The sequence below is a fragment of the Saccharomyces cerevisiae genome, chromosome XVI, assembly GCF_000146045.2.
Source record: "Saccharomyces cerevisiae S288C chromosome XVI, complete sequence".
NCBI lineage: Eukaryota > Fungi > Ascomycota > Saccharomycetes > Saccharomycetales > Saccharomycetaceae > Saccharomyces > Saccharomyces cerevisiae.
Window position 1 is genome coordinate 520,772 of NC_001148.4, and position 12,687 is coordinate 533,458.

The window sequence follows — 12,687 nt, forward strand, 5'->3', positions numbered from 1 at the left end:
TGTTGTGTGGCTCTATCCTTATTACACCATCTCTGCTTTGGCATTTCGCGTTGTTTCCTCTCACGGATTGCAGATTATTGTTCACCAGGTAATAATCACTGACTGGCGGCTATTTTCCTATTACACTCATTATTCTTAAAATTTTCTTTTTCTATCTCTATTTTCTTTCTTTTCGTGTCTTATAATAATAATAATAATAATAATAATAAAAATAGTAATAATAAAAATAGTAATAAATAAAGATGGATTTCTTTAATTTGAATAATAATAATAATAATAATAATACTACTACTACTACTACTACTACCAATAACAATAATACTAATAATAATAATACTAATAATAATAATAATCCTGCTAATAATACCAATAACAACAATAGCACAGGCCATAGTAGTAATACTAATAACAATACTAATAACAACAATACGAATACCGGAGCCAGTGGTGTAGACGATTTTCAGAATTTTTTCGACCCAAAACCTTTTGACCAGAATTTGGATTCCAACAATAACAACAGTAATAGTAATAACAATGATAACAATAACAGTAACACGGTAGCCTCCAGCACGAACTTTACTTCTCCAACAGCAGTCGTTAATAATGCCGCTCCTGCTAATGTTACCGGTGGAAAAGCTGCTAATTTCATTCAGAACCAGTCTCCCCAATTCAATTCTCCATATGACTCAAACAATTCCAACACAAATTTAAACAGCCTGTCTCCTCAGGCTATTTTAGCCAAGAATTCAATCATTGATTCTTCCAATTTACCTCTTCAAGCTCAACAACAGCTATATGGCGGTAACAATAATAATAATAGCACCGGAATTGCGAACGATAATGTAATAACACCCCATTTTATCACCAATGTTCAATCCATCAGTCAAAATTCCTCATCTTCTACTCCGAACACAAACTCTAACTCTACTCCGAATGCAAATCAACAATTTTTGCCATTCAATAACAGTGCTTCCAATAATGGTAATTTGACGTCTAACCAGCTTATTTCTAATTACGCTGCTTCAAATTCAATGGACAGATCATCCTCTGCAAGCAATGAATTTGTTCCGAACACAAGTGACAACAACAACAACAGTAATAACCATAATATGCGTAATAACAGCAATAATAAAACGAGCAATAACAATAATGTCACTGCCGTGCCTGCTGCAACTCCCGCTAATACCAATAATTCAACTTCAAACGCAAATACAGTGTTCTCTGAAAGAGCTGCAATGTTTGCCGCTTTGCAGCAAAAGCAGCAGCAACGTTTTCAGGCTCTACAGCAGCAGCAGCAGCAGCAACAAAATCAACAACAGCAAAATCAACAACCACAACAGCAACAACAGCAACAACAGAATCCCAAATTTTTGCAGAGTCAACGGCAGCAACAACAAAGATCTATTTTACAAAGTCTGAACCCGGCATTACAAGAGAAAATATCTACTGAATTGAATAACAAACAATATGAACTTTTTATGAAATCTTTGATTGAAAACTGTAAAAAAAGAAATATGCCGTTACAATCAATACCAGAAATCGGCAACAGAAAAATAAATCTTTTTTATCTTTATATGTTGGTTCAAAAATTCGGTGGTGCAGATCAAGTAACAAGGACCCAACAGTGGTCTATGGTGGCCCAAAGGCTGCAAATTTCCGATTACCAACAATTAGAATCAATCTATTTTAGAATTTTATTACCTTACGAAAGACACATGATTTCCCAAGAAGGTATAAAGGAAACTCAAGCGAAAAGAATATTCTTGCAACAGTTCTTACAAGAACTATTGAAGAAAGTTCAACAACAGCAGCAGGCCGCTGCATTGGCCAATGCCAACAATAACATTAATAGTGCATCGTCAGCACCAACCCCCGCGGCTCCTGGCGCGTCCGTTCCTGCTACAGCAGCACCAGGAACAGAAGCAGGGATCGTTCCGGTTTCAGCAAACACTCCAAAAAGCTTGAATAGCAATATTAATATCAACGTAAATAATAACAATATTGGCCAACAGCAAGTTAAGAAGCCAAGAAAGCAAAGAGTGAAAAAAAAGACCAAAAAGGAATTGGAACTAGAACGTAAAGAAAGGGAGGATTTTCAGAAACGACAACAAAAACTTTTAGAGGATCAACAAAGGCAACAGAAATTGCTATTAGAGACAAAATTACGTCAACAATATGAAATCGAACTAAAAAAATTGCCTAAAGTCTACAAGAGATCAATTGTTAGGAACTACAAACCCCTAATCAACCGCCTCAAGCATTACAATGGTTACGATATCAATTACATCTCTAAAATAGGAGAGAAAATAGATTCCAACAAGCCAATTTTTCTCTTCGCGCCAGAGTTAGGTGCAATTAATTTACATGCTTTATCAATGTCCCTCCAATCGAAGAATCTTGGAGAAATAAACACCGCCTTGAACACCTTGTTGGTCACAAGCGCTGACTCGAACTTAAAAATATCTCTGGTCAAATACCCTGAATTATTAGACTCCTTGGCAATACTCGGCATGAATTTACTGTCAAATTTGTCACAAAATGTTGTTCCATACCATCGAAACACTTCTGACTATTATTATGAGGATGCTGGATCAAATCAATACTATGTTACCCAACACGATAAAATGGTTGATAAAATTTTTGAAAAGGTAAACAACAACGCTACACTTACACCGAATGATTCTAACGATGAAAAAGTCACTATCCTGGTAGATTCTTTAACAGGTAATCAATTGCCCACCCCTACTCCTACTGAAATGGAGCCTGATCTCGACACTGAATGTTTTATAAGTATGCAGTCGACATCTCCCGCAGTTAAACAGTGGGACTTATTGCCTGAACCAATAAGATTCCTCCCTAACCAATTTCCTTTGAAAATTCACAGAACTCCTTATTTGACTTCTTTGAAAAAAATCAAGGATGAAATTGATGATCCATTTACAAAAATAAATACCAGAGGGGCAGAGGATCCCAAAGTTCTGATTAACGATCAACTGTCTACCATCTCGATGATTTTGAGGAATATTTCATTCTCCGATAACAACTCCAGAATCATGTCGAGAAATTTTTACCTAAAGAGATTTATATCTGATCTACTTTGGTTAGTCTTAATCCATCCAGAAAACTTTACATGCAATAGGAAAATACTAAATTTCAAGAAGGATTTGGTTATTGTTTTATCAAATATTTCTCATTTATTAGAGATCGCTTCGTCCATTGATTGCTTGTTAATTCTTATTCTAGTCATAAGTTTTGGTCAACCAAAACTCAATCCAATGGCGTCTTCGTCATCATTTGGCTCTGAATCTTTGACCTTCAACGAATTCCAGTTGCAATGGGGAAAATATCAAACTTTCGGTGTAGATATTTTGGCCAAATTATTTTCATTGGAAAAACCGAACCTAAATTATTTCAAATCAATCCTTCTGAACAAAAACACAGGTAACAACCTCTATGATCGCAACAGTAACAACAACCACAAGGACAAAAAGTTGTTACGAAGACTTTTGAATTTATACAATGATAACAATAAAAATAATAACAATAGGCACAACTTGCTAAATGATGTGGTTTCGTTTTTATTTTCTGCCATACCGCTGCAGCAAGTGTTATCGCAATCAGCTGATCCAAGTTTGCTGATCGACCAATTTTCTCCGGTAATTTCTCAGAGTCTAACTAGCATCTTAGTCATTGTACAAAAAATATTGCCGTTATCCAATGAAGTATTTGAAATCAGTGAGAATAATTCAGACAGTAACAGTAACAATAACGGCAACAAAGATTCTAGCTTCAATTTCAACAAGAATTTACCATTTGTGTGGTTGAGCTCTGAAGAAAATATTGGATCTGGACTATTGAAGTTAAGTGAGATAATATTGAATATTAACAATTCCACAAGTAAGAATACTTTGTTACAGCAACAAAATTATTCAAAGGTGCTCCTACCGTCAATTAACATATCCTGTGTTCAGTTAATCAAATGTTTGGTTGAAAAAAGTATTTGTTTTGAAAACTGCCTAAACAACGACCCGGAAATATTAAAAAAAATAGCATCGATTCCAAATTTGTTCCCCACGGATTTAGAAATTTTCCAGTTATTCACTAATCCATCAGTTGATATTCAAATAATAAACCAGTATCAATTACTTTACAATTTAAAAAATGATATCCTAACCAATTTGGAATGATGCGATTTTTTTAAACAATATTCTTTTACTGCTTATTTCTTCCTTGCGCACTATTTTCTTTTTATAAACCTATATAAAATGTTGTAACTAATATAATAGACCTTATGGAAACAATACAGTCGGAAGAGCGCCTTTAGTGCCAAAAGCCCAAATGAACGTATAGCTGCCATGAAGTCACATCTTGGGCGGCTCAACTAAACAATGGTTTTAGTAACTTCCCACTGGTCCCGTCGCGGCTACAAAAATTCCTTGAAATTGTATAAAGGAGTTTATGACTCCATTTCAGGCAGTAAATACAATTCATACACACCACACATACATTCAGAGTTAACGTTCGCTATAATAAAACGGTAGAGAGTCAGATGTGGAGTCAGCGTGGGGGGTGGGGTAACACTCCACCTTTGAAAACGGTGTGACTTCGCCCTTTCGATGGGAGGAGGTAAAGCTCAAATAGGACAGAATCATCCAAGAAAATTTCAAGCTGCCCACAAAGTCAAGATCGCTTCAGAAGCTGTTCGGCGCAGTATTGAGATGAATTGGCTGCATTGACGGTTCGGGAACCCATTCTACTTATCTATATATTCTGAGTACTTATCCAGAAAGAGAAAAAAGTCAGCTGGCGCCGTATTTTTTATCAAACCTAATTGGCTAAAGTAGAATTGCACGTCAGAGCTTACAAATTTTTCGATATCTATAAGGGGGTGGGGGGAAAGAATATGTATGCAATGTCAAACGCGTAGGAAAGCCAAGCTCAATTACGCGTCTCTTTTATTTTTAAACTATCAAATTGCCGCGCATGCTAGATGAATAAGGAAAAAAAAAGGGGGACGGAAAACATTGCAACCAACACATTATTCTTTAGCGGCTTTTTGTGAAGAAGAGGAGTTGCTTGCTCCATCTTCATCGCTGTCATGGCCATTGAGACGCTGTAGCTTCTTATCCTTCTTGTCTGCACTCTCATGTTCAGATTGATCCAAACTCAAATTCTCTAAATCATGTACAATTTCAAGTAATTGCTCTTTAGAGTTATCCCCCATTCCACCTTGGGCCGTAAGTATCTTTTCGAAATCTTCTTGCCAACCTAATTCTTCAACGAGTTGCTCGGCAAACTCATCCGAGTACTGATGAACTATTAAATCTGTAGGCCTCTTGTTAGCTTTAAAATCGCCCACCGTTTCCAAATTGCACAGAACTCTTTTTACCTTTCGAGGAATTTCTTCGGGCAGAGACGCAAAGGGATAAACGGCTAGTGAGGTGCCAACGACGATGACAAGAGGCTGCTGAGGATGTTTTCCAGATGTCGTGATTTTTTCACGAAGCCACTCTGAATCGTTTAACCAAGTTTCCGAAAAGGAATCCGGTAGATCTTCGCCAAAAAAAACTATTGCCGGCTTTACCAGTTCACCGCACACATCACACTTGACAAAATCCTTTATAGGATGCTCTGCCAGCTTGGATTTGAAAACCTGTGGGGGATAAACTTTACCACATCCGATACAATGACAGTGAGCAAAACTGCCATGGGCCTCGATGATCAGATCATCCTTAACACCGGCCTGTCTTTCTAAAGTGTCTATATTCTGGGTATATACTCTCTTCAAAACGTCTTTGTCTTGAAACAATTTCAAAAGATAGTGAAACTTAGAAGGTCTGAAATTTCCGGGATACAACTCTTTAGCCAAAGTGTAAAATGGCAAAGGATCCGATTGGAAAAAATCGACATCGAACACTGCTTCAGGGTACGGCAACTTCAACCTGGCCAAGTTATGGTACAGGCCAGTTCCCGGAGATCGGAAGTCTGGTATCCCACAAGAAGTGGATATCCCGGCACCCACCATAAAGATTACTTTAGCGTTGGGGTTGCTTTTCATATGAGCAGCGATCTTCCTAACCGACATCTCTGTAGAGGCGGTAGAAACAGACATCGAAACACGGAGAGATCGCGGTACGTCTGGTTGGTAGCTCAGTGACGGGCACAGATAGCGACATTTACTGATACAGAGACAGTTACGAAAGATGGAAACACATGCAGAGAATGTGGTCTATTCCTTATTCTTAAGATCGGCGAAGCTAACAGAGTTAATGCTGGGCCATAGCTGGACGGCAGAAAGCACGCAGGCAGGGGGCCTCTGCGTAGGGCGGGAGACGCCTCCGTAAGGAAAACGGCGCGGGAAGGGCGGCTTCTTACTACATTTTTTTGCCACTCCGGAACTCGCGCAGGGGGAAGACATATGCCCACTTTGGGAAATAGAAATGGTCATTTTAAGCTCAAGTGAAGCGAAAAAAGGAGGTATACTCCTTTACGCGTCACCCAATCTGGATAGGCACGTCAAACTCATTAGGTCTCATCAAGAACTAGTGTAGAAATGACGCTTGAACTCCGAACTTTAAACAAAGTTCTGTTTTTGTTTCTGTTTCTGTTTCCTGTTGCTGTCTCTGTTTCTATTTTTTTCGTATAGCTCTATTTCCCTTGTAGATAAACATATATAAGAATGCTATTATAGAAGCGTGTATTTTCCTCCCCCTAGCTTCAACCTGTAATTCCCTTCTTAGTAAAGCGAACTAGAACCAGTTTAATAGGATATAGAATGCTGCTGGAAAGATTGCACAAGAGATTACACGCCGGCTCTTCTAGGCGATCTCAAGAAAATAAGGACAAGAATTGCAAGCCCGAAGACGCGTTGCCCATCCAACCAGAAGCTCAACATCAAACTCAGGACCCTCAGCCGTTGTTAAATTGTGATTACGATGACATGATTGCATTTGACAGAAACTTGTCCACTCCCGTTTTCACTCCGGTAATGACTCCTATAAATAATAGCAGCTCCAATCAGGCGAAAAGCTCGGATGCCTCGTATTTTCCACCTTACCTCAATGCTAATAGAACCAGACAGAATAGCGCCTCTTCGCTGGCGAGTTCCGTTTCCGATTTCGCTCAGAATTTCAAACAACATACCTTTTACAACAATAACGCTCAATTCACTTCGTTCACACCGCAGTTTGTCGGCCTTCTATTAGAAGTTTACCAAAACACGTGCAGCGATCCTACGATAACTCCGTTTGATACTACAAACCCTCCCTCAGGAATATTGAATAGAGTTGCCAAAGCGGCTATACAGCAATCTGAGCTTCAACAATTGGATATCGGATGTGACAGAAATAGCTGGCTTTTAACATTGGTAAGACAGCGCTTGTTGCAAGAGGTCAGAAAAGACGGCTATCTTTCTCGTAACACTTCTTTAACTTCTTTACCCCCACCACCCCCACCACAGTTTTCTGAAATGCTTAGAGTTCCCTCCCCGTTTGTTAACGCAGATATTACCGATCCAATCCCCTTATCAAACACAAACTCGAATCCGAATGTAAGCTCTACTACCAGCCTGACCAACACGTTGAACTGGTATTCCTTACAAAGATCCAACGTCTCAATGAAGAATAGAAATGGCTCGTCCCAGTATATTTCAGAATTACAACCACAACCTATCTTAGCCCGCACAAATTCTAACAATAGTGTTAGCAACAGTAATGCCTTTTCTTTACTCACGCCAACGCCTACAACAGATTCCGCATTTAATTTTAACATAGCTCTGCTATCGAGACAACGTAGCAATATCATATCGTCCCCCTTAGCTAGTACTCGTTTACCTACAGCAAACGTGTCCACTGAAGAATCCTCTATTTTACCAAATGAATCATTGAAGCTAAAAAGAGATTTATTGCGTCTTAAAAGGTAAATAGTGCCGAACAGTCAGGAGCACACAATACATGACCTATAATGACACTATCTTAATGAAATTCTATTACACTTTCTCTTTTCTTCACATTCGATTAAGAATTTAATTTATTCCATTTCAAGTCTCATTCTCCATTTTCTGGTTGGCCATAGATGTATTATTTACAAGTCTGATAGATATAAAAGCGCCAAGTAAAACATATATACAACATATACATATACACCTCGCATCAATTAAAACACGTTCCTTTGCTTTCCTTTCTTTTTCTTTTTTTTTTTTTTTCCGATCTTTTTCACTCCAATGTTTCCATTCTTTCAAATACAACTTTCCTATTCACATTGCTGTTCTTACTAGTGGCCCATGCATCATTTAATATACCAGCCTTTCGTAATAGTTTAGTAACTGTTTCGCTAGGTTGTGCTCCCACACCAATCCAATATTTTGTTCTATCAAAATCAAGCTTCACGTCTTTAATAGGTACAACGCCCCTCTTCAATTCTCTCTTGGTCACTGGGCTGGGTACCGGCACGTAGGTTCCTAGTACCTCGATCGGTTTAGCATCCCTCGCCTTACGGGAATTAGCCACTACGATATTATAGACCGGACTATTTTTTCTTCCAAATCTAGCTAACCTTATTCGTACTAGACCACAGGTCATACTTGATAAACTCTATTACAATTTCTTAACGGAATACCAGTCAGAACTCCTCCGTTACTTAAGTCGTGTATATATTCCCCTTCCTTTTTTCTTACAACTGTTCTTGGTGTACTATTTCATTTTTTCCGTCCTGAATGATAGATGATCATAATTAGTGAAAATTTTTCTTTTCGCTGCAGTGTTTAAAATTTTAATTATATCATCTCATCTCATCGCGCAATTAGAACTTCCTCGGTCGCAGTTAATTCTCTCAGAGAAGAGTTTTAGTTTGAAAAGGTTCAACTTATTTTTTTACTGATTGAATTCAACCAGGTAATTTCTAGATTTTGAACAGCATCTCGCGAATTGAATCAGCAAATCTCAGAGTTCATCATGGATCAAGACAAAGTTGCTTTTCTTTTAGAGCTGGAGGACAAGCTGGCTAAAATTCGTTCCCAAGTAAACTCTAAATTGGAGAATCAAAAGCATATTGCTATAATATTAACTGCCGTTGAGGAAAATATTGCAGGTCAAGCTACAAATGATGTTTCAAAAAACATTGTAAATTATATCATTTCCTTTATGTCACTATTGGATCAAGCAGTAGACCCATCTACTCATGAAATAAAAGATATTCAATTGGCTTCCTCATCTACATATCTTCTAGATCTGATATTTCATTATTCGCCTAAGGTATTATTAAGATCGAAGTTTTCTGAAATCCTAACGAAAATTGCCCCATGTATCACTGCAGAAAAGGCTAATGCCCCTCTAATTAGAGCTGCTATTGGTTGTTTAGAATCTCTTCTTATTGCTCAAGATGCACAAGCCTGGAACAATACTTATGATCTAAACGTCACTCCAAAAAGAGGTTTGCAGGGTATACTTGAACTTTCTTTAGATGTAAGACCAAAAGTTAGAAAGAGAGCGCTAGATGCAGTTCATGCGGTCTTATTAAACCCTCCTGTTGCACCAACTGCAGAGCATGTAGCGGCAGTTTTTGTAGCAGATTTCTGTGACAAGCAGTTAGCAGGTATTTTAAATGATCTCTCGAATTTATCAAATAAACAATTGAAAGCACAGAAAACAAAGGAAGACATTAACGCTAGTGTCATGCGCTCTCTAAGGTTGATTACTTCAGTCGTCTCTACTGGACAGTGGCCATCTTCACAGATTGAGCCTCTTTGTGATGTACTATTGGGAGTCACCAAAAGCTCAGAGCAATATCTCGTTTCTGCATCATTTGAATGTTTTGAAAGCATGTTCAAAACAATGGCAGAAACTACCATTTCTTCTGGATTGGCTGAAAATAAGTACCTAAGAGTCTTGGATACCATTTTTGCATTAAAACCCTCAAATGTCGATACATTATTAACCAAGTCCTGGATTGCTGTGGTCATTAAGGGTATGTCCACTTACGCAACACATCAACCACTGAAAGCGCTACGTAAAATTCCTGGTGTATTTCACATTATGTGCACATATTTAGCTAGTGAAACTCCAGAAGTGTACCAAGCTGCCTCTCAATGTCTTATCTCAATCCTTTCTGAGTCTGTTAAAGATGATTTGTTATTGTATACACCAAGTGTGGATGAGAAAGTTTTCAAAAACGTAGATGAAATCATCTCTCAAATTGCGAAAACATTTATCGACTTTTTATCCATTAGATATTCCCATTGTTCCAGAGAAATTCTTAAGATTTTGGTGGCAGCATTCAACAAATTCAGATATAGATCTAATCCTCACTTTTTAAAATCACTGAAAATAGTCGATACATGGAGAGTAAATGAAGAACAGTTTATGGATTTGAGAAATGAAATCGAATTAGTAATCGGAGCCTCCATTTCTGCTATGGGCCCTGAAATGATACTCGCAGAAGCACCCCTGAATTTAGACAATCCATCTTCCGAAAGACCTGGCAGGGCTTGGTTGTTACCGCTTATTAGAGATTATACGAAAAATGCGAACCTTGCAACTTTTCAAAACGAATTGGCACCATACATTAAAAGTTTTCAATCTAAGTTCGATAAAGTCCCGGAAGAATCTATTCAATTGAGAGTTTTTCAAACTATTGTTGACCAAATCTGGTCTACACTTCCACGGTTTTGTGAACTCCCAATGGACTTGAGGGAATCCTTCACTGACGAATTTGCCTCAGAACTATCTTCTTTATTATACAGCGAGGTTGAGTTAAGAACTACAATTTGTCATGCTTTAAAGGTCTTGGCAGAAAGCAATGTTTCATATGCCGAAGAGTCCTCTTCTCACAACGTTTTATTGTTGCAACGTTTCCCCATTTCTGAAGCTCAAAAGAATATAGAATACCTTTCAACCAAATCAACGAATCTTCTAGCAGTTTTGTTCAATGTTTATACTCAAACCACTCCAAATGCAAGGAGTTATATTTTGGAAACGATTGATCAATATTTAAAGATTACTTCAAAGGAAGATTTGGAGAAAACTTTCAACAACGTATGTGGTCTTTTGAAGAATTCTATGAATGAAGAAAGTAGCGGAAATGTGAACAAAGAAAAGAAAAAGCCTCAATTGACAGCGACACTATTGGACTTAATCATATGTATGATAACATACTTACCTGTCTCGTCTTATTCTGCTTTATTCTCAATGTTTAGCCTCACCGTAAATTCTGCTGACGCGCTAATTCAAAAAAGAGCTTATAGAATTATTACAAAGCTTTCTGAGTTGAAATCGGGATCAACAGCTGTCGCCCAATTCATTTCGGATATTGAGAATGTCATGGTAGATAGCGCCTCCTCTGTTCAAACATCTGCTAAAGCTGCAAGATTAACAGCAATTAAAACCATAGTAGAATTATTACCTTTAGATCATCTTGATTTCATTGTTAGAACCGTCGCTGAGGTTATTTTGAGTACAAAGGATGTGAATGAAAAATCTAGAGAGACCGCTTTTGATACTTTAATTTGTATGGGAAGAAAAATGAATGAGCCAAATGGTATTATCAAATTATTCCAAATACCAGGTTATGATCCTACCACTCCAGATCAATCGTCGTCAATATCAGAGTTTTTTAAGATCATTTCTGCCGGTCTTATTGGTGAATCTCAACATATGGTTAGTAGTTCAATTACGGGTTATGCTTGTTTAGTTTTTGAATTCAAAAATGAACTCGATTCCGGTATACTAATGGATATATATGACACCATTGAATTGTACTTAACTTCTAACTCTAGGGAAATTGTAAAAAGCGCCATTGGGTTTACCAAGGTTTGTGTTTTGGGGCTTCCAGAAGAACTGATGAGGCCAAAGGTGCCAGAGTTACTTCTAAAGTTATTAAGATGGTCTCACGAACACACTGGTCATTTCAAAGCCAAAGTCAAGCATATTATTGAAAGATTAATAAGGAGATTTGGATATGACTACATTGAAGCCAACTTCCCTGAAGAAGATAGGAGATTATTAACAAATATAAGAAAGATGCGCAATAGGAATAAGCGTAAAGATGAAGAAGTTACTACTGGAGTTAGTGATGTAGCTGCCACAAAGGGTTCAAGATTTATGTCTGCATTCGATGAAGCTGTTTATGGGTCTGATGAAGAAAATGATAATGGATCAGATCAGGAGGAAAATGTTGCTGGTGGCAAAATGAAGAATGGGGCAAAGCAATTTATTGTAGAATCCGGTGACAACCCACTAGATTTGTTAGATTCTCAAACACTAGCTCATATATCATCTACCAGACCAAAGAAATTCAATAAGAATCAAAATAGAGCAAGGTTTAATGATGATGCGTTTAACTTTGACTCAGAAGGAAAACTCGTTGTCAAGGGGCAACCTAAACCCTCTACTAATGTAGACGATCCATTGAGTGCTGTGACAAGCGGAATCAATGCGTATCTAGAGGCTGTGAAAAGTGGTCCTGTAAGAGGTCAAAGAAACAAGCTGAAATTCAGGAAAAATGGAAAGGACTCTGATGAATTTGGCGATGATGATGATGGTGAAAAGGATAGTAGGCTAATGAGAGGAAGAGTAAATCAAGGTAACAAGATTGGCAAACATAATAAGAAAGGTCCAAAGTTCAAATCTAGAAAAAAATTATAGAAGATTGAAACTGAGCAATATGGCTAATTACACACCTGGAGAAAAAATC

The 12,687-nt window shown here is 37.7% G+C and overlaps 5 protein-coding genes across 5 annotated transcripts; 3 read left to right on the top strand and 2 right to left on the bottom strand.

Annotated features, from left to right (window-relative positions):
- Positions 1 to 242: 242 nt before the first annotated feature.
- On the top strand, positions 243 to 4,187 carry SWI1 (Swi1p; the record flags this gene model as incomplete). Its single annotated transcript, NM_001183830.2, has 1 exon — positions 243 to 4,187. One exon carries the CDS (start codon positions 243 to 245, stop codon positions 4,185 to 4,187), a length of 3,945 nt encoding a protein of 1,314 aa, NP_015309.1.
- An 851-nt stretch (positions 4,188 to 5,038) lies between these two features.
- Positions 5,039 to 6,112, bottom strand: HST2 (histone deacetylase HST2; the record flags this gene model as incomplete). The annotated part of the gene is made up of 1 exon (NM_001183829.1): positions 5,039 to 6,112. One exon carries the CDS (start codon positions 6,110 to 6,112, stop codon positions 5,039 to 5,041), a length of 1,074 nt encoding a protein of 357 aa, NP_015310.1.
- Positions 6,113 to 6,775: 663 nt separating this feature from the next.
- Positions 6,776 to 7,921, top strand: CIP1 (Cip1p; the record flags this gene model as incomplete). The annotated part of the gene is made up of 1 exon (NM_001183828.1): positions 6,776 to 7,921. One exon carries the CDS (start codon positions 6,776 to 6,778, stop codon positions 7,919 to 7,921), a length of 1,146 nt encoding a protein of 381 aa, NP_015311.1.
- Positions 7,922 to 8,213: 292 nt separating this feature from the next.
- MRPS16 (mitochondrial 37S ribosomal protein MRPS16) lies at positions 8,214 to 8,579 on the bottom strand (the record flags this gene model as incomplete). The annotated part of the gene is made up of 1 exon (NM_001183827.1): positions 8,214 to 8,579. One exon carries the CDS (start codon positions 8,577 to 8,579, stop codon positions 8,214 to 8,216), a length of 366 nt encoding a protein of 121 aa, NP_015312.1.
- A 372-nt stretch (positions 8,580 to 8,951) lies between these two features.
- RRP12 (mRNA-binding protein RRP12) lies at positions 8,952 to 12,638 on the top strand (the record flags this gene model as incomplete). Its single annotated transcript, NM_001183826.1, has 1 exon — positions 8,952 to 12,638. The coding sequence occupies one exon, from the start codon at positions 8,952 to 8,954 to the stop codon at positions 12,636 to 12,638; it is 3,687 nt and encodes a 1,228-aa protein (NP_015313.1).
- Between the last annotated feature and the right edge of the window lie 49 nt (positions 12,639 to 12,687).